Source organism: Scylla paramamosain, chromosome 17, assembly GCF_035594125.1.
Source record: "Scylla paramamosain isolate STU-SP2022 chromosome 17, ASM3559412v1, whole genome shotgun sequence".
NCBI lineage: Eukaryota > Metazoa > Arthropoda > Malacostraca > Decapoda > Portunidae > Scylla > Scylla paramamosain.
The window spans coordinates 6,848,619-6,876,598 of NC_087167.1; the positions used below are offsets into that span (position 1 = coordinate 6,848,619).

General features: G+C 35.5%; 1 protein-coding gene across 3 annotated transcripts; it reads right to left on the bottom strand.

The window, feature by feature from the left end:
* LOC135108395 (polyadenylate-binding protein 2-B-like) lies at positions 1-27,980 on the bottom strand. Of its 3 annotated transcripts, none has more exons than XM_064019345.1 (6): positions 27,827-27,980; positions 25,015-25,161; positions 24,092-24,264; positions 17,218-17,412; positions 16,799-16,923; positions 1-607 (listed from the first exon to the last, which is right to left on the bottom strand). In XM_064019345.1, exons 2-6 carry the CDS (start codon positions 25,154-25,156, stop codon positions 577-579), a joined length of 666 nt encoding a protein of 221 aa, XP_063875415.1. In that variant the 5' UTR covers positions 25,157-25,161; positions 27,827-27,980; the 3' UTR covers positions 1-576. The 3 variants fall into 3 exon arrangements, with proteins under 3 accessions (XP_063875415.1, XP_063875416.1, XP_063875417.1); XM_064019346.1 differs by lacking the exon at positions 27,827-27,980 and adding an exon at positions 27,624-27,761; XM_064019347.1 differs by lacking the exon at positions 1-607 and adding an exon at positions 3,534-10,310.

Sequence of the window (27,980 nt, forward strand, 5' to 3'; positions counted from 1 at the left end):
TTTTGAGTTTTTTTTTTTTTTTTTTTTTGTTGTTCAGCCAATAATACTGAGCTTTGTATGTGGCGTTGGCTGGTACAGTCATCCAGGGTGGAGAAGGATGTGTGAGGGAGGGAGGAGGGGGGAGGTTAGGTCTCTTGCCAATGGTCATGCCTCTCTAATCAGCTAGACACTCACTCACTCACTCACTCACTCACTCACACACACACACACATGCACACACACACACACACACACACACACACACACACACACACACACACACACACACACAAACACACACACATCTACACACACATATATACTGTTATATAAAAATAAGCCCTATCCTTGTCATGTAACTTCCCACCACAAAACTCTGAGGCCTAAACTTAGTGGTTCTAACCATCAACACTATTACCATTGTGTAAGAGAAACTAGATAAACTCTAAAACAGATATGAATTGTTAAAAATAATAAATAATTATAAAAATGAATTGGAAGTTTTCACAATACTTCCTCCACCACCACATGATTACCACCTCCACCTGCCTCACACTCCCTCTCTCTCACTCCCTCTCCCTGCCTGCCTCCGGTCACTTAATATGGACTGTAGTAGAACCTCCGGCCCCTGAAATGACAAGTGAGGTGAAATGTTTGTCTCAGAGATGGTACTGTTGCACTCAATCCCAAAACAGAGTGAAGGCATCTGATAACTCATCCTGCATTGCTAACACACCAACAATGAACTAGTTAAATCATAACATTAAAACATTACACACATACATGGGGTTTGGAAACACACACTTTAGCTAAAGCATAAGCCTACTTAAAAGAGCAATGCTAAACCATTGCAAATATACAATTAAATTCTTGCTTTACTTTCTTTTATGAAATTATCATTTACAGCAAGCCTATATCTTCAGCCACTCTACTGTTATTTTTAAGCAAAGAACATGAGTGTCTCACCTAACTGCCTTTGCAAGGAATGTTGGCCTGATATATAAATATATACATAATGTATTGAGGTGTTAAATTATTTTATTTACATAGGTAAATCAATTTGAATCAATGTTCATAAGATGTTGGTTCTAGTCTAATTTTTCTTCTTTGCTATCTTAAAGACAGGGAAGAAGAAAATATTAAAAATATTGAGTATTAAGTAAATACACACTAATATATTAATTTGCCGTCTTACAGGGTGTGGTAGCTGCTGCCAATTGTAATAAAGTCAACATAACTGTTGATGGAGTTTGTTTGTTAACTTTCTTCCTATTCTCAGAAAACCTCTTCATCTGTGCTTAGCAAAATAATTACTGATTTACTTATTTTTCCATAACTAGCAACTCACCCTCAGATTAGCCACTACTTAAGTATGGGTACAAATAACCAATGTTCAATGGAGTGTAGTGTCATCTTTTCCCATCTCATTTTCACCATTACATTAAGAAGTGCTGCAATAGTGTTGCTTATTGGATGACAAAAGACATGATGCAGTTGACATTCACCCACCTCATCTCATGAAACCTAACACCAAAAAATATTGAGTATTTTTTTCTTTTTCCTGGTCTCACCAAATGAGATGACTGTTATCAATCACATCACATCTTTTTTTCTCTCTTTTTTTTTTTTTCCATCCAGTACAAAACACTTCACTGTAGCACTTCTGATCCACTACAATTCGTTTTGCTTTACGTCCAGTCTTGTTTTGTGTGTGTATAGATAAGGATAATTTACTCCTGTCAGTTGCAGCTTATAAAACCATCACCACATTGATGAAATCACCCATCACACTCCTCTAAACACTGGTCATCTGCACTCACACTCAAGCAATGCCCAGTCTATTGATGAGTTGCCAGATATGAAAAAAAGATGTATTATTTTCCTAAAGATGATTGAGAAGGTTGTTTGAAAAAAGAGAAATCCCACCCAACAAACCCCATCAGCAACTTCATAAACTTTAAATGTACCAGGAATGAATTTGAATATTAACTCATGCTTCACTGCAGCTTTTAATCAAGTCCTCAACATTCAACAACAGCCAGTAAACCAAAGTGGGTGAGGTAGGACATATCTGGGATTTTTACTTCTATACAAATATGAAAAGAAGCAGCTCTGCACATAGCTCCAAACCTATTTTCATGAGTTTATGAAGATAGAGAAAAAATAAATAAATAAATAAAAAAAAATAAATTATATATATATATATATATATATATATATATATATATATATATATATATATATATATATATATATATATATATATATATATATATATATATATATATATATATATATATATACTTTGATATGACCCATTTTAACTTACTGAGTCACTGGTTAACTATACAAATTGCACTAGCCTATGCACTTCATCACTAACCCATCCTGCTCCAAAACCATTCTTCACTGGTCCGATAGCACTGTAGTCACCATCAATCAATCATTAATCAATGTCACTGTGCATAAATCTTTCTGACTACTCATTTGGTTTGTCAAACTTTTCAACATAAAAAAATATGATCACCACACATTCAAAGTGCAGACTGTGCCTGTCACTGGAATTCATGAAAACTGCTGTCAAGGAACTCATAACCTTTGATTCCAAATTATGACAAAAATTTGCAGTAAACCCAAAGCATGGCATAAATACTACATGCTACTAGAATTTTAAATTTTCAAGTTTACTTCGTGAACCAAACAGTGCTCATGTACAAATGGTTTTCACTGTGATATATACATAACTTCAATAATCATTTAAAGTCATCACAATACCCTATAATAAGCTAAAAAAAAATAAAGAAAGAAAGAAAGAAAAAAATAAATAAAAAAAAGATAAATAATAATAATAATAATAATAATAATAATAATAATAATAATAATAATAATAATAATAATAACAATAATAATCGTGGGATTGATCTGTAAGTTTTGTAATGTTGGCCATAAACATCAAGGTATGAAGATTTCTCAGATTTACATATATGTATCAATGTTTCTTGATTTATACTTATTTTAAATTACTTCTTTGTTGTCATTAGCAAATATAACAAGAGAAAAAACAGTTTCAGTTCTGGATCATTCCCTGCAGTACAATAGGCTCTATACACCAAAACAACTGCCATATATTTCTTGCAGTCCCATGATTAGCTAACTTAACAGACAGAACAGTGAGGCTCTTTTCCACCAGTAGGATCCTGTTCATCTTACAAGATGGAGAGCAAGAAAGTATAAAAACTAGACAAGAGCTACAATTAAACAATGTCTGAAGGCACATGTAATAAAGACCTTTGGAACTAAAAACCTGTTCCTACATCAATGGTGGAGAAAGCTGTTGGTAACCCTGGACTGATAGAAGAGGATGATAACTCTAGAGGTACAGTGATGTGAAGAACTCTGGAAGTAAACAATGCCAGGCTTCCTTGCTTCTAAAGAAGTAAAATGTTCTTCCACAAATGAATTGACTGATAAGACATGACCTTAACTGCCCAATTTATTCCTGTGGTCTCTGAGAATTTACTTATTTATTATCTATTTAGGTATTTATTTACATATTTTTTATATTTTTTATTTTGTTTACTGATTACACAATAAATGTTTATCTACTGACATTTATGGCCAACATTAAAAAAGCAACAGAATAACCTTATAACTATTGTGTGAGATTAAAAGGCATGGTGATTACTTTAAATATTACTGATAAACAAATAACATCATGATGAAAAGACACTCATATGTATAGGGGCACTTTGCATGGTCCACAAAGCAAAATCAGAAATTAAAGACTGACAGTATATAATATCTAAAGCTTTGAATAATTAATTTTACTGTAAATATAGAGGGCAAGTGTGAAATATGAATGATTACCATGGATGACTTTGAAATCAGCTGAGAAAGTACCCTACACTAAAACTCTGGATTTCATTCTATTTTGCTTATGGACTGTTTAGTAGACCTTATTCCATATACACGTGGTATCACTTATGAGCTTCAAGAGAACTGACACAAGACAAAATCAACACTTCTTTCAGGTCTATTTCCCATACCTAAGAAACAATTCTCAATGAGATTTCTATTTTTGTCTATAAGATTGGCAAAATATGGTTATAGTTTTTAATGAAAACTAGGTGAGATTAACCACTTGACCATGAAAGCTTTATACCACACAAAGTTATGTAAAATAAAGCTAAACTGTACTGAAGAGAATTATTATTGTTATTATTAATATTTTATAAGCATTAGAAGAGGAAAGAAACCTAAGGCAAGAGGTGAACTATTGAAACATTAAGAAGATGCTATCATTAGTAATCTGTATAAAATCCTCTAGTGTCACTTGAAACTAAATGGGACAAAGTAGGCACAGAGTTTATACTATAATGCCACATAGTGCATGAAGTACATGATAAAATGAGAATATGAATGAAATATATTTGAAAGACATACTAAATATAAGAAAGCATAAGTTTTGATTTTAGTGATAGAATAGGCAATGTCAAATGATGATGAAGTATCCTGGATGTGCAAAGAAAAAATGGATGGGCAAGTTTAAGATTATGATACTACACTAGTTTGAAGAGATATGATTGCTTCTCTCTTGCAGTCTAGTTAATTTTACTATTTGACTGAATACTTAAGGAATGTTGATCCTCCTAACTTTAAGGTTCTAGGTACTGGCATCAAGTCCACAAATATAAAATTGAAACTCCTTGAATCCTTCCTGATTTAATGTCATAGTTGCTCAGACATGAGGTGTTATACAGTGAGGACTGAGAACGTACACATCACAGTTGACCACCACTACAACATTACAGATCAGCCGTTGCCTTCAAGGTGGTCACAAGAAGACAACTCTCCAGCTATATCTTACTGAATCCATCTTTCTACCTGCGGTTCTTTTTATATTTTTTACATATACAAAATTTCACTTGTGTTTTTAAATTAAATTATGAGGAAATAGGATACCAGGAGCTATCCATTACTGTTATGAAACCTATTTTGAATTAGAAAAAACTTATCATTGCTGAAACTAATATTGCACAATACATTTATAATCCAGATCAGCATAGATGCTGTGTTGGCAACAACAGCTTGAACAGCTTTCTCTGTATGTGAGTAAATATTGTCAAGTCTAAAGAATTTTAATGCTATGTAAATAGATATTATACAACTGAATGCAGTTGCAGTGAAGCATGGTTTTGGTTTAATATGTATAAGTAATTAATTCTGGTAGATTCCATGCAGTGACATCACTCAGTCAGAGAGCACCAGATAAGTGTTTCTTCATGTCTCCCTGAACAGAAGGTGCATACCTTTCTTAGTGCATGGAGAATATTAAGCTAAGTTTAGCACACACGAGAATGATTATACAGTGCACACAATAATACCCAGATATCAATTAAAAGCAATCTTATTAGCTAATTCTGTTAATGTCACAGTTGTCACAGGAGCTTCAGAGGCTCTTCTTACTACTGACACACAGAATGTAACCTTTTTTTCTATAACTATTAAATTTGGAATTTCTCTGTTGTTGATTTGGCAACCTGTAGTTGTTAAACACTGAAGCAGATCCCAGCCTTACAATATCTTATCATGAAAACACTAAATGTAGCATCTTCTTCCCCTGGGATTTCCCAGGCAGTGCTTAATTGAAGAGGGTTAAGAACACTCACTGTGTAATTGAACTGTAGTTCCAAAGAGGTAAAAGCTTATTCAGACTTAAATTTTGCTCAATAACAAAATTATTTGGTAATGTTGTGGATAATAAGACATTTTTTCCCATTAACACAAATAAAAATATGACATGCCTGTATGCTCATCGAATCTACATAATACTTTTTTAAAGGCAACATGTGATTGGGAACCAACCACATTAACTATTTTTCTATAATAATGTCTTCATATGATTCTTAAATTTGTACTGGTTAATATTGAGAAATGTAGTGCACTACACAATGCTATGTACTGAAAAACTCAACATTCTCCACTATTTAGAACACTAAGGAAGAGAAGGCAGCCTCCTTCTCCAGGTGCTATCTGACATTGAAATGAGTGATATCACACACTTGGACTGTAAGGTACAATTCATAGAGCCAAACACCACCATACCAATGTATGAAGGAGTAACGCTTTGAAAAACATCTAATCTCATCCATCGGAACATAATATTTTAGACTACCGCTTATTTTTATCAATGTGACTATAAAAGTTACACAACGGCAGTGACTGGTGCTCAATACAGAATGTGATAGCAAATGTCTTCACAGTGTTTCAGAAATTTCTGTTGCAACTGTACAAAATATGGAAAGACAATAGTACCTATTAATTGGTATGTTTTCACCTTAATGTATGAAAAATATAGAAAAGCAAGACAAACAAGTAAGTAAATAAATAAATAAATAAATGAATAAATAAATAAATAAATAAATAAATATAAATAAATAAAATCAACACAGAGATTATAGAATGAAGATATAGAATGGATAAAAGTCTGAGTAAAAGAGATGTCAAAACCATTAAAATGCCAAAACAAATTTTGTCAGTTTTGTAAGAAGGAACAAGAAAGACTTTCAGATGCTAAGATACACAAAAGAAATGTATATATTCTTAATATATATATGCAAATAATAGCTGATAGTAAGAAAGCAGGTGATAAAAAGTACTACAGTGGTCCCCTACAAGTATCATTATTTTTACTTATAAAGCTGAAATGAGCAATAAGTTTTTTTCTTCTCTCTCTCTCTCTCTCTCTCTCTCTCTCTCTCTCTCTCTCTCTCTCTCTCTCTCTCTCTCTCTCTCTCTCTCTCTCTCTCTACACCTGAATGCTGCACTACCTCAGCCACTGATCAGTTATTCTTCCCTTCACTTTTATCACAACTATAACCTGCACCAACCACACTGTGACAAATAATAGGAAAACAAACTTTTTCTCAAAGCTTTTGTCTTTGCAACATGTATATACATTATTCTAATAGGAATCAACAATATGCAAATGCTATGTATCTTTAGATAACAAAATGAGGCATAGCTACAATACAACACACATACAATATCCTCAGCCAAAAAGTCATCACGTAACAGGTGATTCTATTTGTAAATTTTGTGCAACTGGTTACCTAACTGCTTTTTGCTTTTCATGGGAAGTGCAGAGACAACCAGTAGCATCATCTAATTCCATCTTGTAATCTTGCTTAAAAACAGATTCACATGAACTCCCTTTTCTAGGTTTGTACTATTGGTTATACAAAGTATTGTCACAATTGTCACAAGGCTTTGTCCAATGGCTACACAAGTATTCACTGTTGGTTCTAGTAATGCATTTAAGTGTGCATGTCTATGACTGCATTCTTTGAACTGCTTTATCCCCAAACTTTAAAACAAAAGATAACATTTTACAATATTCTATCGTTAAAGTATTATAAAAATTTGCTTTAAAAATATGATTAAAGTATTATAAAAATTTGCTTTAAAAATATGACTATAAATATCTAACTGAATTGTCACCAAGTGGCCAAAGATGAGATGCCAAACATACCTTTACCTGTTTTTACTTATGGTTTATTAAAAGTTGATAAATTAATATAATGATTATGTAAAATAAAAATATTACAAGAGTAAAAATATAATGTTATGTCATGTCTCAGAAGTTGAATATTGTTCTTGATGACAACATCAAGCAAGTGTATGTATTGCTCCATTTTTCTTTCTAGTAAATTAAGATCTTTCCATTTTTTAATATCAATTTTCCATAACACTATTCCAGACTTTTGCCAAATAATCACAGCATTGTACATATATATATATATATATATATATATATATATATATATATATATATATATATATATATATATATATATATATATATATATATATAATGTTTAATAGTACCATGAACAACTCAGCTTTGTTCTTGACTAAAAACAAAAGGATAAATTCTGCATCAAAAAGCTCTGACAGAACATCAGGAATATATCCTTATTAAAGTACTATTGACTTCCACAAGAGATAAATTCTTATCTTAAAACAAGATAAAATATATCTGTAATGTCAATCAAAATAAAGGAATAAGTCAAAGTGAAGGGTTTGATGTGAAGTCAGATAATCAAAATGCACAGGACAGAGTGACAGCACTTTGTATAGCCATCTATACATTGTAAAGCAACATAATTCAGTATACATTATACATATGTACAATATCTCAGTGTATGCAAATGGCCATGATTAAAGCTGCCTGATCTTGAGTGCAAATTTAAATGGTTTAGTCAAATATCAAAAGAAATTAAACAAGTTCATCTCATTGCATATTTAGGATCATTATGACAAAATAGACAGGTATTCCAAATTCTATCATAAGAATTTTTTTCAGTTTATCAATTTCACGTTCAGCCGATGTGCAGAATAAAGAAAAATTTATACATCAGATAATTTGTACAATCTAATATATCACTTTGCCCCACCCCAGTAACTGGAACAGATGCAAAAGAGGAAAGAAAAAACTTTGATACAAATTATCAAGTTGCATATCCCTCAAAAAATATAAATAAATAAATAAAATAAATAAATAAATAAATAAATAAATAAATAAATAAATAAGAGGAAAGTTATACCCACCATTTCCTGCAATGATGGGGTGGGCAAGTGAGATAAAATTCTCTACACCATTACAAGAGTGGAAGGGGTGTGATGCAAGGATTGGTGTGAATATGATGAGAAAGAGCAACAAATCCTGTAATGATGTAAAAACTACTTTATATATATATATATATATATATATATATATATATATATATATATATATATATATATATATATATATATATAATATAAACAAATAAATAGATAAAAAATAAATAAATAAAATAAAAGGTAAAAAACAACAGCTAAGAGGCTCAGGAATATGAATGCGTATACGAAACCAGATGAATAAACAACACAAGAGTACTTCTAATTTATGAAGAAATGTTTAGACACATGCAGAAATGTTATGGAATGGCAATGGATGTATGGAAACTCCCTGCTGAAAAGATGAAGAAATATGACAGTTGAATAATGTAAATGATTTCACAAGTGATGTGCACAGCGAGAACTGAATAATATGGCTAAGAATATAAAACTGTGGTGTTGAATGCGAGATCCAGTAGTATGTTACAAATGTTACAAAATCACCTTCTCTGGGTGATACAACAGGTGCAGCATTAAAGTGAGCTCTACAGTCAAGGTAAACACCAAGTAAAGGCAGGCAATAAAGTGATACTACAAGATATGAGTTTCCTTTGTATCTGTGAGAGAGAGAGAGAGAGAGAGAGAGAGAGAATGCTTCATGTTTTATAGTTCTAAGACTTAGGCTCTTAAATGACAATGTAGAAATGGAATGAGAAAAAATGAAGAGGTAGATGTGCAATGCTGCTGTGAAAGGTGGCTCAACAAGTATGAATATGAGTAGTTAGGACTGACAGAACCAATTATGTGATAAGGACACAAAATTGCAATAGTTCAGCTATGTGATGAAAAGATAAATGACTGGATGGAATATTCTCAATATTTTTATGAAGAAAGCAGAATGACAATATGCACACCAAAGACAAGGAATGTGGTTGTAAAATAAATAAATAAATAAATAAATAAATAAATAAATAAATAAACAAATAAATAAATAAATAAAGACATGAGGACTGAACAAAATAGTTGTATATAAAAGCACAGATGAGCTAGATGACACCAGATGACTAACACTGATCTGGGGAAAGGTGGAATCTACTTTCTATGATGAGGAAAGTAACAATGATAATTAGCATGTAAATAAACAAGGACCCACCACTATCAGTTATTATTTTATCTACTACTTCAAACTATAAGGCCAACCAGGCCAACCAAAATCCTCCATATATAGAATGGATACGATGACACTTCAAGAACAATACTTCCAGAACGCAATTCAACGGTGACAATGGCGCGGTGTGAGTGCTGCATTGCTACTCAAGGGGGATGGTGCCCAAACTTAAATTAAGCAAGTGCTTTCTTGTACATGGGCTTTGCCTCAGGACTTACTCATTCAATGGAACATGTGGATGGGTTTCATAACCTTTGCCAGTTTCAAATTTTTTCTGTAGAATTAATGGTCCAACATCATTATTGTTTTTGTATTAATATCTTAGAAAATCAGCTAAAGGAAAGGCTAAATGATAGGTGATTAAAATATCTTAATAAAAAATTTTTGGGCAAGACCATTATGAGTGCACCAGTTAGCTGCCCCACCAAAAGGCAGTGAGGATGCAGGGCAAGGCTTCTAGATCAGCTTAGCCTGCGATGACTATAGCTTCTTGTAACTGAATCTGTTATGGAAGAATGGAGTAAAAATCTAATTTGAACACATTTTCTGTAAATTTTTAAAAGGACAAAAAAGGATTCAAAGTTCACCAAATGGTGTGAAATCTAGATGCAGATAGCTCACAACTGAGTCACCCAGTGCAGATGAGGTGCTGTTGAGGTAGCTAAATGTTTTTAATAAATAAAACTCAAATTTTCTTATGGCACGGTGTACAATGATATATAACATTTTTTTTCCCATAGTACTGGCCATCTCCTAAAATGTTGGGAAGTGTGCAGAAAGCAAGAATCCAGTATAATTTACATACAAGGAATTAAATGTATGGTTCTGAATATCTAGCAAACCACTACATATTCAAGATTTTACAAATATTCAAACAAGTGACACATTCTAATTTCTTTATAACTGTGGAGTGTTGCTAGACATTTCAATAACCTGTGTAGCTCCAGAAATATTGCAGCTATTTGAGGCCAGCTTGACCTGTCACTCTGGTTCACCCTACTGTCAACTGCTTTCATCACTCTGCCTCAGGATTTTTCCTCTCGAAGGCTTTCCCTTTTTTATTCAGTTTCATTATTTGTGGTTTTGTTCCTTAATTACTGGCTGCATTTTCTACAACTTCTTAACAACTGCAATCAAATTTCTGTAGGTCAGGCTTTAGAAGTTTAGAGCATGACAAGATAAATGAACTACCCAGTGGCACACTACTAACTCACCTCAGGTCTTCTTTGACAACTGATATAAGACCCTACCATGGAGGTGTTCAGTAAAGGTTATACAAAACGTAATATGGAAAAGAGCAGCAGTTTTATGCCTTTATGCATATACTGTAAAAACCATAATATGCCATAAAATAGTTTACACAATGGAAAAATAATATACTTTTTATGAAAAAAAAAGGGGGGAGAGGAAGAAATTCATACTGTCATAATGAACCATATAAATATACCATCTTTTGATTTATACCTTACAACAAATATGTAATGAATCACATTATTCCCATGCTCAGGTTACAAGAGAGCAGGGTTTCTAACCTTCCATCTCTACCATGCTGCACTTTAATGATGAGTGCATGAAGTGGGATTTTAAGGAGACAAATGTGCTGACCTGTGCACCATAATGTTTCTAAACATACATACACAAGTATACCTATATCTATACACATATACCACATCATTCCTATCAGTGCACTCTGTCCCATGCAGGTCTTTCAACTTCCTGTTTGCTTAACCCTTTCTTTGCAAGACACCAAATATAATGTGTCAAAAAAAAAAAAAGTGGGGTTTGAATCCTTTTTTCTCCATTTGATAAAATTACTTCTGTAAAACACAATCAAAGCAGGATATTTTTATTCTGTAAACACTGCTTGAACTGTCAATTAAAAATCTGAGGATATTAACCCAAGCTAAACCATCCACACCCTTGTTATCTGAAGCTGCCCACTTAATTCACTTTAAGTAAAGACTAATGGATTGTCAATGTTCATAAAAGACATACACCTAATTACTGAGTCGTAAAGGTCACACGTAGATGGTCACTCAAGTCAGTACTGGAGTGGATAGTCAGGAGTGTTGCACATGTAGGAGCCATCAATCCTTCCTACTTCTGATCAGACTTCAGATCTAGAATGTCCTTAAGTGTTCATAAACACCATGTATATGTACAGTCAGTCATCATTGATCATCATCCTAGTTACTGTAATTTTTTTTTATGAAAATAAATCAATAAAATTATATATGATGTTGTAAAGCAAGACCATTATGTTTTTCATGTTTCTTTCCAAAGAGCAATAAATGTGGAAATGAGGCTGAACCACATGATACCCATAGAGAACAACTTATACATATGAGTGCTAACTACCCATGTTAAGTAAGTGTGGCTGGCAGAGTGGCAGAGCAGAGCAGCACACTCCCCATCAATGCAGCAATAAAGTTTTAATTTTAATTTACCAGAACAGAGCTGCCAGAGAAAGGAAAGGTATATGATGCATACGAGCCTTCATGAGACTACTGACTGTACTAAAGTCTAAATTCCAGTGGGTCACACAACAGAAAAAGGAAAATATTATGTCATGCTGCAATGTGACCCACAAGTGGGCACACACTGTGAGTGACTACTGGTGGATCAGACCACACCGAGTACAATTTTATGCTATATTTTTATCCATACCTTATGACTCCAATCCCTTTCCATTTGTTTTGGAGTTTCAAAAATGAATAAGCAAGTATTTTGTGAGCATTCTGCTTTGCTACAAAAGAAAAAACAACACTGATGGTAATACAAGTCATGATGAATGATCTACCTCATAAAAAAAATAAATGAAAATAAAATAAAATAAAAAATAAAAAAAATTGTGAATTTGAAAAATGATCAGTTGATAATGTAACTCAAAACATAAAATGCATATTTTGGTCTGAATAGGTCTTACAAAAGCTATATTTTTCTTTTTCATGCCTTGAAATAGTTAAGAATAGACACCTGTACAGACTAACCTAATAAGTTTCTTACTGGACCGTAACTAATTGAATGGTTATGTACTAACTTTATTTGCATGCGAGTGGACTAAAAGGAATGCGTAACATTCATCTAATATTCACTTGCCTCTACACAAATGCTTCACACATTTGTATAAACAAGGTTTGTCTTAATTTAGGGGAGAAAATAATGAAATTTGAATCTAAAATATGCATTTGGATAATTCATTAAATTAAATTGATATCAATGGTTACTTTGAAACCTAACATTATAATAATTTTTTGTATCATATATTCATATTTTCATATTATGAAAAAATGTAACCATATACAATTATCTTGAAATGATCCATCAATGGATCATACTGCCCAGAACATAAAAAATATTATTGGTGAATGTGCTGTCAATACTAAACTTATCTTTTTACTGGAAATAATACCACAAAATAAACTGATATATGTAATTGATATTTTAGTAGAATAATATATATATACAACAATAATCATTTTAACAATTTAGCAGCTACTATTGCATTTCTGTATGCTGCACTTCTGTGAACTATACATAATCTGGAGAGAGAGAGAGAGAGAGAGAGAGAGAGAGAGAGAGAGAGAGAGAGAGAGAGAGAGAGAGAGAGAGAGAGAGAGAGAGAGAGAGAGAGAGAGAGAGAGAGAGAGAGAGAGAGAGAGAGAGAGAGAGAGAGAGAGAGAGAGAGAGAGAGAGAGAGAGAGAGAGATAGGCTCTATGAGCCATGAAATGCTCATAAAGTGAAGAATAAAATTAACTGATGAATTAAAACAAAATAAAATAAAGAATACAGGCTTTCATTCTTGAACCAACTAAGACTACCAACAAACAAGGCCAAAGCAGGCAACAGTCCATACTCAGTGTTCTAGCAAGGATACAACTACCCTTGCTCCACAGCTGTAGTATGCAAAACATTACAGGTTGACCATTGATACTCCAGCAAGGTTTGATCCTGAACCTTGCTTAATCCTGCATATTTTCAGCTGGCTATATTCCCTATCTGTTAAATGTGCTGTGGCTGTGTAATTAATTCACTGCAAGTGGCCACATAGCATAGTAATGCAGTTGAGTGAGTTTTTCCCAAATCAAAATTGCCCCAGGAGGAAACTTTTGTACAAGCACACTTTGGTGAAATGAGGACATCAAAACATCTACTAAGTATTTAATATATCTTATGTAATATCAACATCTGTACCGAGTTATCTTAGCAAATTACAACTGCTCTCTTGTCTGTGGAGTTAGGATAGAAATGGAAAATGAAAACAAAAGTAATGAGTGATAACAGAGCATCAAAGCACACTCTATGTGCCAGTGTAAAAGTTCTACAAATTTTAGATATAAACATCAGTATAGAGTTACAGTGACAGAGTACTACTGCTCTATGGAATATGTTAGAATAGAGAGTGAGTAAACCCAGGAGCAATTTTGAGAGTGGGAACAATTTTGCACTGCACTATCAATCAAGAAGCCCTTGCACAGTGTCACTAAGCTGAACATTTTTCCTAGATTTTATATTTCGAACCCTTATTTCATACTGTAGTGGATCCAGACTAATGTGGTACTCAGGGTGTTGGCTGTACCTGTCCACACTGTTGCCACCTCAAAGCCAGAGTGACCTGACCTGATCTGGGCCAGTAAGATGTGGCCTGAGGAAATCACGTATCAAGGACACGGGATGCAGCAAGACCTATGAGCATTGCCATGTGTACCAGAAGATGCAGAGTTGTTGTTCCATCATTAAAATAATTTTGGAATAATTAAGGCAAAAGATTACAGCATGAGTGAGAGATCTTCATATGCCTGTTGATTACCAATACAGCATCAATTTGGGACAACTACAACCAACACCCTGAGTACAAAGGAAGTCTGGATTCACTATATCTGTGACTTCAAACGAAGAAGGAAGAGGAATTCAAAACAAATATAGCACAATAACAATGAGAGAAAAGTGGAAGTGTTGCAAAAGTTAAACCTTGGTGTTTCCGTTCATCACCTGTATGAAGCTTACGACACAGTATCATCAGTTGTGAATGATATGAAGTAGGAGGAAAAGCACTTCCTTGCTGACAGTGATTCAAAGAAACAGATATGCATACAAAACATCAAGTAGTGATGCAGTGGTATAGATGGCAAAGGAGTGATGATGTGGACATATCTGGCACAAGGATGATGGAATAAGTTAGTTAAGGAGTTTCATAGAGTTTGGTTTAGAACATCACTGTGAGTATGCAGAGGGATGGTTGCAGAGATTCTAGAAGTGCTACAGCATATTAGTGCATAAGGTTTGTGGAGAAAAACTATCAGGGAGAATGAAGGAGCAGCAGAATACATTGACAAGTTTACCAGGCTGATCTCTTGTTTTCTGTTTCACGATAGCATTTGTTTAATTTACATTTAGTATAGTAGCTGTTTCATTTTAATGGAAAACATTTTTTGGCACACCAGGCACACTTTTTAATTCTTTTAGCCATTCCAAAAAGTGCAACGAAGATGTCAGTTAATCCAGGAAAACAGCTAATTCAGGATAGCTCTAGGATGTCGAAATATTGATGGTCAACCTGTACCACACAACATATACTATAATGCCATGCACACAAATTGACTACATTAGTGAGATGCAGTGAAAGTAACTTTCCTGCCTTAGGAATGCATCCACACCAAGCAAGCAGTATCATATGATCCCACTGATTGAACGCCTTAAATCAAATCAATCAATCACACACCAAGCAAAACATTTTCACAAATAAACACACATGTGACTGAAAGATGTATACTTGCTTTAAACCATCCATATCATATCTCTTCATAAATAAATAGTAAATAAATAAGTGTGCTAATATCATTCATCTTCAAAGTATCTGCACATCTATTGCACTTTGCAAATAACATTCTCATATATGTTTGTCTCTCATAATATTTCAAATATATGAGAGCAGTACACATGCCAGATGCCCTGTGTTCATTATAAAATTACTATAAAACATCAGTATTGCACATAGTGAACATAAATGAGATGAAATGTTAGATCATGGACATCTTGCCTATTCTGAGATGTCAGGTAAGCAGCTTATGATATCTCCAAAAGGAGGTTGGTTTAGGCTTGTTACCAGCTTACTGAGACAGCTGGGGCTTACAGAGCTTGCACCTGGCAAAAGCACTCAAGACTAACAATAGCAGCTTACACTCACATCTGATAAAATTAGGCTTAAAAATTACCTGCTGCTGAATACGAATACAACTCATCAGCTGATAGCTAGTATAAATATATACACTGTGAGTTCTAGACTGTATTCACAATTACAATCTATGATTGAATCATGCTGTTTCATATTCCATTAATATTTAATATTACAAGTTTTAGTGAGAAAACACTAAACTTCATCTCTAGAAGTGCTGGGATACACCCAAGAATATAACCCTCAATTAAAACAACTGACCTACGTATGTGTTTTTTTTTGTTTGTTAATTATATTATAAAATAATAATGTTCAAGAACATAATTATAGAAAATGAATGAAGACTGACCGTACACCATTATGGTTTGATAAATTGAACTTTTAACTGCAACTTCATAGCTCAAAGTATATCCATCATACATGAGTCACCAAGTACTATGAGGTAAAGCCTGGATGGATCATGGTGGTGAAAAGGCTGTTACTTCCCTAACATTGTCTTCATACATGATAAATCCAGAGTAATGATACCATGATCAAATTCATCCTTAAGTAAAGTAACAAAATATTTTTAAGACTTCACAACTTCACAAATTTCAACAAAATGGTTAAGCGTTTCATGGAAGAATATTTTAAAGAAAAATTTTGGTCAATGCTTCCAGTTTGATGGCTAACCCTATGCTTTGTGGGGGACCACTGTGTAAGAAAAAATAAGAAATGGATGAGAGAAAGGAGAAAGGAGAAGAAAGTAAAGAAAGTACTCTTCACTCACTAACTCACTCCCTCTTACAACAATACCATCATGGAGGTGGAGTACCTGGAGGGCCGTCTGGTGGGTCGGTAGCCAGAGTAGAATCTGCCTCGGCCTCGCGCCATCCTGACACCCCGTGGTGGTCGGTTACTTGTTGAGATTCCAGGCTTGTTGGTCCTCTTAGGCATCACCTATTGTAAACAAAAAAGACAATAAAGGAAAACTTTCTTTTTCTCTGTAAATAAGGTTTGCCCCTATACACAAAGAATCAAGTCATCTGGTTCAGTGACAGTTTCATAAAATTTATTGAGGGACAGGGAAGAGAGAGAGAGAGAGAGAGAGAGAGAGAATAAATAAATAAAAGCTCAATATAAATAAACAAGTTACCTTTATCAAAACCAGATAAATAACTCAATGATCCTTAACTTTTATAAAAAATCAAATTCAAATACATACAACTGTCTTATGAATTCTGACACACTTACTTTGAGTTGTCTTCCCCTGAACAGTGACTCGTCAAGGGCCATGGCCATCTGCACAGAGTCTTTCTCTGCAAATTCTATGTATGCAAAGCCCTTTGGATGGCCATCATACTTGTTGCATAGGATGGTGACACGGTTGACTGCTCCACACCCATGGAAGTGTTGCTCCAGCTCTTCTGCTGTGGCTCCATAATCCACCTGTCCAAGCCCATCCCAGCCACCCCATGAGGCAAAATTAGTGGCATTAGACACTTGGATATGGCAACAGCAGTGATGACTAGACGTGATTTACTAGAATTACAGCTGAGTTTACTGGACATCAGTCATCTTTAAGCCCTTTTCTATCACCCATGATAAAGTGAAAATCATGTGGAGGATATCTTAAACATTTCACATAAAAAACTGACTGATAGTGGATATTCTTTATAATTTCCAGCCTAGAAATCAAATGATATTGAACACACAATTTAGTACACTAGACTAGCACATACGTAACACACATTATTGGACTCTAGCGCCCTGTGTCTGAATGTCATACAAAAGGTGCCTGTTTTCCCCATTTCACTCATACCCAGACTCACACCTCTAGTTACCAATAATCACTTCAAAATTTAGTATGCTGACAGACAAATAGAAAAGGAATATTATATGCAATTATGCACAGTATCTGCATTCCTATTTTTCAAGATGCCTCATACTTATGTGATATGCCACACCTACTGGCTAAATACATAATTTGTGGTCTTCAAAAATTAATACCTAGCAAGAATCTCCATCATCTCTCGAATTACTAAACACCAACTTACCTTTAACAGGAAACATCTCCCCATGAGAAGCTGAAACCTGCAACCTAACTTCACAATGTTCAATCTCCATTTCAATAATGCTAATCCTATGAGCTTGTTTGCAGATGATACAGTGCTGATTGCAGGAAGTGGAAGTGAGTCAAACAGCTTATAAATGTGTCTGAAGGTGTACGCGACTGACAAAAGTTAAAGATGAATGAGAGAGAGAGAGAGAGAGAGAGAGAGAGAGAGAGAGAGAGAGAGAGAGAGAGAGAGAGAGAGAGAGAGAGAGAGAGAGAGAGAGAGAGAGAGAGAGAGAGAGAGAGAGAGAGAGAGAGAGAGAGAATCAAAAAGGAAAAAAAGTGAAATTGTTGATTTTAAGGATCCATATACAAATAGAACATGAAATGAATGCACAAATGGATGAAAAAATATATTTATTGAGGAAGAACCTCAATTTGTGTATCTTGATGAGACTATGTGCATACCGTGAAGCATGGAAGGTCATGGAGGGTGAGAAGAGAGAAACGGCAGTGCAGTGAAGAAAAGTGGTTTGACCTCTATGATGCACACTGAAAGGTGACGAAGCAAGGGAGAGAAAAAAAAAAAAAAAAAAAAAAAAAAAAAAGACCACCAGCAACCACATGTGCAACCGAGACTTTGATATGGAATGAAAGACAAAGGTTAAAAATCAAAGTTGAAATTACAATCTTGAGGAATGGCAGTGGTTAGCCAAGAACAGACAGTGAAAGTAATGAGGATGTAGAAGAGATATGACATATTAAGGAAACAAGGAAGAATGAAACAGAGTGACTAAGAGAACGAAATGCAGCAACTTCAGAAAGGTTGCTCACGTAGAAATGGTAAGAAATCAACAAAGATGAGTAAGGAAGTACATTTCATTATTCAGGAACAAAAAAAAAGAGTAAATACAAGTCTGTCAAGAAAGACGTTAATGTGCAACCAAAAATCACGAGCTTACATGACAATGCCATTCAAGACACGAGAGATGTCAGTAGCAGCAATAGCAATAAATGTATGAGATTAATGATAGATCTACAGTACTGCAACAGTTTTGTTTTTAAGAAATGACTGTCAAGTAATCTATGAAAAAGGTACTGTACAAAAGATTGTTGAATGACAATGTGCAATGAAAGACAGGACAAGAAATGTGTGTGTGTGTGTGTGTGTGTGTGTGTGTGTGTGTGTGTGTGTGTGTGTGTGTGTGTGTGTGTGTGTGTGTGTGTGTGTGTGTGTGTGTGTGTTTTTTCCCTCTCTCTCTCTCACTGCAGAGATCTCAACTTCAAAAGCAGTAACCTATTTACCTTTGCTGTTCACAACCTTACAGCAGACTGAATCACAGTTTTCGCCAATCATGATAAATGATCTACACTTATATGAAAATTATCAAGAAGGCTGGTCTCCCACTGCTTCACTAAATGGTTTCCCTTAAACCCTAATGCAAGTCTTTCTGCAGAACCCAAAGTTCAAGCTGTAGCCTGAGCTCAGCACTGGTTCTTTTCATTATGCCTCCTGAATCCCTTTGATGCACAAATAACTAAATTAACTATAAGCATTTGATTCTGAAAACATTACTGTTAATGCATGCTGGTACACTGCACTACCATCAGCCTTGCTGCAACCACATACTTTTCCTTAATCTTAACTTTATAATCTGTCCCTACTCTATGACCAACCTTCTCCTACAACATGATACTGCTTTGGTAATACTATATTAATCAACAGCCATCCCTTGACTAAAATCACTGCGGATATTCTTTTCTTCTTGCCACTCTCCCAACTGAGTTGCAGATCTTGTATGTACCTCAGAGAGGTGAAAAGACTTACTGGGGACAACAGAAAGCCATCTGAGAGTGCAAACTTTCACATGGATTTTTTTTTTTTTTAAGAAACTCAGTGGAGGAAAAGAAATAGTGTTTTTGATAGCCTTGATCAAATGGAGCAAGAGAGAACAAGAAACTAGAGGCTTTGGTTGACAGCAAGTGAGGGAGCAAATGACAGCACAAGATGGGGCAATGGATATCTTAATCCTTTGGCTATGAATTCCAATCTGCTGCAGGTACACCATCCATAACAGAGTATAAATTGGGGCCCGTGGGATGTCAGCTTACAAATTTTGTTGGATTATAAATGCGTTATTAGGTTAGAGTACACTTAAGCCAATAGATGGCCACCTCATCTTACCTTTAAAATGACCCAATCAGTACAAATTGGTTAATAAAGAAAATAAAATTATAAAATGAAAAATCTCATAAGTTCAACCTTTTGTGGACAATGTACAGCATTTATGCATTACACTAGAAACACTTACTTTATTCATTGGAACCACGGCTGGATTTAGGGTTTAAAAATAAGCAGATTATAATAAATGGAACAAACTGTAATGGCTTCCCTGTTTGCATGTGATGTCAACAGTAAATATACAAGTAGTGCCACCATACAATAGCAGCATGAAGGTACTGTAAGTTAGGAAAACTGAGACTATACTAGCAAAATTTAGTACCAAATTAGTAGTGGAACCAGATTAGTAAATGCCAGATCACTGCAACATTGTATTTTAAGGCAGTTGTTTCTGTAGGTTCCATAAAATAAAAAGTATGATTTAAGGAATTGTGAATAAAAATAGACATGTGGCATTGACTGGGAGAGGGCTGGAATATAATCCTATTATCTTACATTGAACATTAACTTCATTTCTCAATTACTCTGTCAATGATGGCCTTATGACACTTATCTTTTATGAACAGCAAGGGTTTGCAATAACATATGTCTTTTAAAGGTCTTAAATAATATGAAACCTATTTGGCTGGTTATTTTCCATTTTAAAGTAAGTAATGTTAAATTTGGGCTCTCCAGACCACATTTGATATATATGCCAATAGGAATTATATTCTCAACATTATTTTCTCTGTACCAGCAATGTGGTCTCTAAGGAGAGAACAAACTATTATCATTTTTTTCTCCTTTCTCCTCTCCATGTTCACACCTTTGTGTGTGGTTTAAACTTTTTTTTTTTATCTCTTAGAGAAAGCCAAAACACTTTTACACTCAAAAAGACACATACAAGAAGAGACAGGACTCCCAGTCTTCTGCTCCAGCCAGTAAACAAGGAGACAACTAACTCCTCAGCTTAGAAGAGGACAGTAGGATCTCTCTATCTGTTTATACACCAGACCAGCAATCCTACACAGGGTAGCCCAAACAAGGCACCATACACTCCCACACACACATCATTCACACTCCTAGCCCATCATCAGCTTCCTGCAGAAAGGGTCAGTCTCATGGACCACCACAGCACAGCTGGCCACACCCATCCATAACAATGCCTGACAGCACACACTGGTTTACACCTGCCCTTTCATAATAAGACTGTTCCCTACCCCACACTATTCCAATCCTAAGACCATAGCAGATGCAGGGTACTTTCTACAGAGTGCCCCACACTCTAACTGGGTCCATATGCCAATGGGCCCCACCAAGCATACCAACATCCCCTCCCAGGGGTCGACAAGACCACGTCATTCTCATGCACTTACCACTGCCACTCTCTTTTCACCTCTACTATGCACAATTGTTTTTTGCTTGTTGTACAGCCATTCTCTCTCATTCAGTGCTCTCTTCACAGTTCATCCACTCCAGGTGTGGCCTTCCTCTTAACCTTTCACCACACACATCTGACTTCATTATTCTCTTTACTATTTTATTGTCCTCCTTTCTCTCCACATGTCCAAACCATCTTAACACTCACTGATCTGTCAATACAGCCATCTCCCTCAAAACACCAGCTCTTCTTCTTACCTTCTCATTTTTTTATGTCCCTCCATATAACTCCACATATACTCCTCAAACACTTTGTTTCCATTATATTTGATTGTTTCTTCTATGTTACTCCCATGTTCCATGTTTCAGCATCATACACAAGTGAGCACCACTATTCACTCACATAATTATCTCTTTAACCTGTCTCATATCTTCTCTCCACTGTAACTGTAATTTTACGTCCATCCTTTCACCAACCATCACTCTTGAGCATTTTACCACTTAACTTTTACCAACATTCACTTTCAGTTCCCTCCTCCTACATGAATGCTCAAACTCCACCACCAATTTTTTCAACTTCCTCTGAGTCAGCCATCAGAGCTGTATCATCAGCAAGTACCGTGGAAGTCATGAAAGTAGGCACAAGTCATCACGCGCTTGCTTGCTCTCTGCATTCAGAAATGTACCCCCTAAACCATGGGAGTAAACAATAGTACAATAGTGGGAAAAGAGAGTAACTGGCAACTCCTGTGTCAGAGGGATGCCTCTGGGTCGCACAAAGATATGTGGTGGGAGATTGTCACTCATCATCTGCTCCTTCCCAGGCTTTTTGCATTTTTGTAACTGATCCTTTCAGTATCCAAAGTTCATTCAAATGGTAATGGGGTGTAACCCCAACTTATCCAACAAAACCTTGATATGTATACAAATGATCCAGAAGGCTGGTTACAGTATGAGTGGTATATGTGGAGAGAGTGGGCTGGCTCAACAAAGTGTGCAACACTGGGTTAGAATTGCCATGACACTCCTGACAGCAAAGTTCCAGTCCAACTTAAGAAGCCTGGACCTTCATATAGGCTCCCAAACAAAACGTTTAAATGTTACCAGCAGTTGAAGATCAAATTAAGTCTTACAGTGTCTATGAAGACTGTCTCAGTGCATGAAACTCAAGCTTCCTTCCTGCTTTGCCACATCACAGCCATTGCTGAATCCTAAACAAAAACATGATCCCATGGCTTTTGCTCAAAAGTACAGCATGTGGCTATTTGACAAGATCAGATCCATTCTATGGTCTGATGAAAGCACATTTACTGTCACTGGTATACCAGCTAGACATTTGGAAACCCCGCCTAACTCTGCCTGATTTGACCTGTGATACACAGTAAAAGCAGTGAAACACCCTGAAAATGTGATGCTTTTACTTAATATGGTGGTAAATTATATTTCCTAGAAAAAAGCAGTCTATGAACAGGGTAAGTGTTAACACACTATTTGTTTAATGTGATCTTGATGCAACCTGAATCAGTCAATGCAAATGACCTGCACCTACTTCCATGACTCCCATTGTAGTAGCTGACTTAGATCCCATACCTTTCCTCCTCACTGACTGAACTCAGGCCTCTGCCTGACACCCTCACTTCCTTTACTACACCATCCATATACAAGTTCAACAACCACAGTAATATTACAAAACCCTGACACAAGTAGATAAAATTCTTAATCACTTCGCCTGTACCAAGGCAGGTTCTTACTAAGCCCTTGAGCAAAAAATAAATAAATAAATAAATAAATAAACAAATAAATATATTACAGTAAAAAATAAACGAATGACCAAGTAGCAAATTAAATTCCCCATATGAGTAAATACTCTTAAGTGTGACAAGACAGTCTTGTTAGAACAATACATTTGAGTGCCTATATTCTATACATTCATTTGTAACAATAAATTAGAAGAAATATGCAGTTCTTTAATTGCATCTCTTTTTAAGCTGTCGTTTTGAAAAGAAAACTTTCAAAATGGAAAATCATCAAATATCTACAATAGGTATAGACGAGCTACAGTTTGTCTTTCCATTCACTGCTTCATACCATCCTTGATCCATTCTTGGTAATACCGTGTGTTCCTTGCACATTACATATTATGGAACTATATTTTGCATATTATTTCATGTTTTTTTTTTTTTTTTTTCCTGAAATAAAAAATGCATTTGAGGATTAGTTTCATGAGCATATGAGGATGAAGGAGAGGTATTCAGGGAGAAGATTTCTCATCAACCAGAAGCGGTGGCTGTATTCACTAGGATGACTTGCCACCCTCCCTACAGCTACATTTCCTCATCATTATACCTCTCTTCTCCCCATTAGTAGACCTATAAAGATTTAAATAATGAATGAATGCAACCGTCATATTTTTACTACTATCCTTATCTTCTTTCCATCACTATTCTACCTGCACTTCACCTTACACTTGTACTGTCTTACACCCAAACCTTGCAACCCTCACACTTGGCAGCATTCTCTCCAAAACTCACATTGCCCACATAGATCGATCGAGCATCCACCTCCATCTTTTCCTCCAGGGACATGTTGAGTGGTGAGGTGGCTCCAGCTGCTCCTGGTGGGGAGCCAAGACTCATCTGCTTATCCACCTCTGACTGGATCTGGCGAATCTTCTCAGCTTCCTCTTCCATCTCTCTGACCCGTGCTGTGGGGTGATGGTTGGGGCATGTGTAACAGACAATATTAAATTATCTGCTGTGACAAGACTGAACTGAACCAGCTTTACAACACTGATTTCTTTGTCAATGAGTTCATCATCCAACAGAAAAGACACCCTATCCTGCATGGTTACTTGTGATAGGCAATAAAGGTGCAATCAAAAGCAAAGTGCACTTCATTTCACTGTTTCTAGTTCATGAGGTGTAAGTCCTGAGCAAAACTTATTCACATCCACATCTTTACATTTCATTTTTTTTAAATCAAGTTCAGTGCTGTCAATAAGCTCTCACTGTAAACTTTTACCACTAGGAAACTCTATGCAAAATGTCAATAAGATATCCAAACTCAAGGCATACATCTGAAAGTATACTTGATATATCAAAATGACTATCCCTTCATCCTCACATGACATATATAAATTGTCACTGGGAAGGTATGCAGTTTCAACAGCAAAGAAAGACTTGCCTGACAAGCAACCACAGTCAACTCAAAATAATAACATGACTGCACTTAGGTTCTGCTAATCCAATCACCATGGAAGAACACAATACATACAGATTACCAGGTGCCTATACACCCTAAAACTAAGAGCTGAAGAATAAATACACGTTAATATAATGAGTTTATCTACAAAATTAGCACAAGCATTTTTCTTAAGACCCTGAAAGCACAAACATTTACATACTATCATCAAACATAAAATGGGAAGAACAAGATGCATAATCCTGGCTCTTACCTTTGATGGCCTCTAGCTCAGTTTCAATGGACTGGTCAGTGTCGTTTAGATGGTGGTCATCTTCTGCAGCGCCAACAAAACTTTCTTCACCTCCTTCTCCAGCATCTACCACTTCTTCATACTGTAATTCCTCTTGCTCCATCCTCACTGGTAAAAGAAATGCTTGGCTGAAGATCTACTGTGAGGGCTTCAATAGATGTAATGTGTATGAAATTGAATGGTGGGAGTCTAAGGCCTTACAGCTTGAGGAAAGTGAATATATGATAAAGAATTCTGTCCCCTAAAAAAAGGCAATGGCATGGATTTGTGCAAAGCATTTACATAATGCAGTGAGGAAATACACTCAAAGAAACATACTGACAGCAACATAGATAATTACTCATTTAGATGGATTTTCTAGTTTCCTCAACTCCAATTTCTCACCACATCACAGTATGCTAGCATTACATCCTCCCCTTCAACTAAAATACATCACTTCCCCCACCTCAATAGTTGCCTGGTGTGGTATTACTTTGAACAACATTCCCTGCTATGTTGCTATCAACTCTCTGATTCAACAATGTTCTATGCACATAAACATTTCCAGGCTTGGTTTAGTAGTTGTATGAAATTTAAGTGTGGCCTGGTGACAGATACAATGGACAGACCAGGCAAGAAACCATGGCAGAGAAGCATCATGTCCACATTACTATAGATGTATTGCACTGTCAGCAGTTTTTCTCTCAAAATAATGCAATACAACCAAAATGTATTCACCATCACTGCCTCAGTCTCAGTAGCAGCTTGTGGCTTATATTAGAGGAAGTATTGCTTCAGGAAAATTTCAAGGCATTGTTTTACTATTATGCAAAATGAAACAGATGCATACATATATATATATATATATATATATATATATATATATATATATATATATATATATATATATATATATATATAATTCAATCAACCTTTTTACCTCGACTATGCATTAACACTACCTCCCACACAGACAACAATATTGGAACTGTGTGAGCGACAGTACTCTCTCTTTTACCCAACCCTGCTCCTTCCCTTGAACAAGTGTGCCTGCGTGTGACAGCCAAACACCGTGTCATTAGAACTGTTTAGTAAACAGTTTCATGTATGAATTTTGTATTTTTTCATGAATGAGACGATGGCTACTGACATTAAGCATTAGGATTATTGATAATAATATTAAATATTATGTACAATAAAATGAAAGGCAAAAAGGATCATTACATTGTACGTTAACAAGTAAAAATAGAGGAAGCTGCAGTCCCTCAGCGTTTATACACGAGCCACTGCTGTTCGGTCAAAAACTGCATGACTGACTGGCAATCAGCTGATTTGCTTCTTGCCTCACTCACTCCCTGCTCCCTGCCTAGGTAGGTGCGGTGCCATGTATCCCATTACTTTATTTGTCGTTTACAGCCATACTATCTTTGTGTAATGTTTACAAGTAAATAACTTGTCCATTAATACCACTCGTCCCATTATAAGATACTGCAATGCTCCAAAACTTGCAAAAATCATGACTAAACAAGTCACAATTTCACCACAGACATCCCATGTCAACAAATCCCCCCTGGGCACCTACCCAGCTTGGCCGTTGTATCTGTTCTCCACCCATACTTGAATATTATACTACTGCTAAACAAAGCCTCAAAATGTCTATGTGAATAAAAAAATTTCTACTCAGGATAACCTATACTTTCACCTCTAGTAATATTCACAGAAATTTGTGTTACACCCTCTATGTTACAAATCAATATCAAGATACCAAGAAAATATATTCTTCTGTTTGTTCTCTATTCATAGTTAAAATGTATCAAACATCTTTATATATTCCTTATATAAGATTCTTTATTCTTGTTTCAACACCATGTTTGAGAAATCAATTCCAAATAAGTGAATGAATTCTGAAGATTCTCACTCTCTCTTTTTTTATTTTTACATGGTAAGCCTTTCTGGTTTTGCATTAACAATAGTAAGAGTTTCAGGAAGTGCTATGTCATTTCATATGCAAAAGTTTCTGATTAACTTTTCAGAAAATAAATATATAACACAAAGAAACACTAACTTCTGGTCTTCACTATCACTCTTTGGTGCCCAATGCAAACCTTTATGTGCAGACTACATCCATGGAAAAATATCTGGTTAACTTAATCACAAATAAAAATTGTTTACAAAAATAAAGAAGTCTGTCTGTAAAAAAAAAGGCCGCCAACATCTACAGAAGCAGCACCAAAACACAATCTAGTCTATTTTTTTCCTGAATTTGTATTATGTATATGTAATAAAGAAAGCGGGAACCATTCACTGTGAGAGCTGAAAGAATGTGGAAAACATGACACAAGGGAAGTATTGTGGTATGAACCCAGGGCCATCTTAAAGAGAGACTCCTTTAGAATCTAAGAAAAGAAATTAAGATAATCACATTATATTTAATATCTAAAAGAAAACCCTGAAGCATGCAGGAATTCAAAGCAAACTTGAGGCCAGAGGTCTGAGTAAGGAGGTAGCCAGCTGTCCATACGCCCTTCAGCTGAAACTTGTCTGGGAAGCTAAGGCCAGGCATTACACTCATAATACCACTGCAGACCCACCAATAAACAACCATGCACGTCAATTTATCCAGTGCAGGCACCGCGTGGGTAAGTCTGGCTAAGGCAAGGCTGGGAAGGCCGCCACCGGGTCACGCGTCCCACGCCGACAGTGGCTTCCTACACCTCGCCCACTGCACCCTGACATATGCTGCAATACTATGCATCCCTACTGACACTATAAGCTGTCTGAAACAAAGCCTTACCTAATTAATATGACGTGTAGGTTTAGGGATGGCACTCTCCGCCAAGAAACCTCCGTGTGCTGGACCAATGGCGCCGCGTAAACAATATCGCCGCGTTCGAAGGCCCAAGCTCCTCCTGGGAACCACTCATTATTTCTTTAAGAGTTAGGGAATA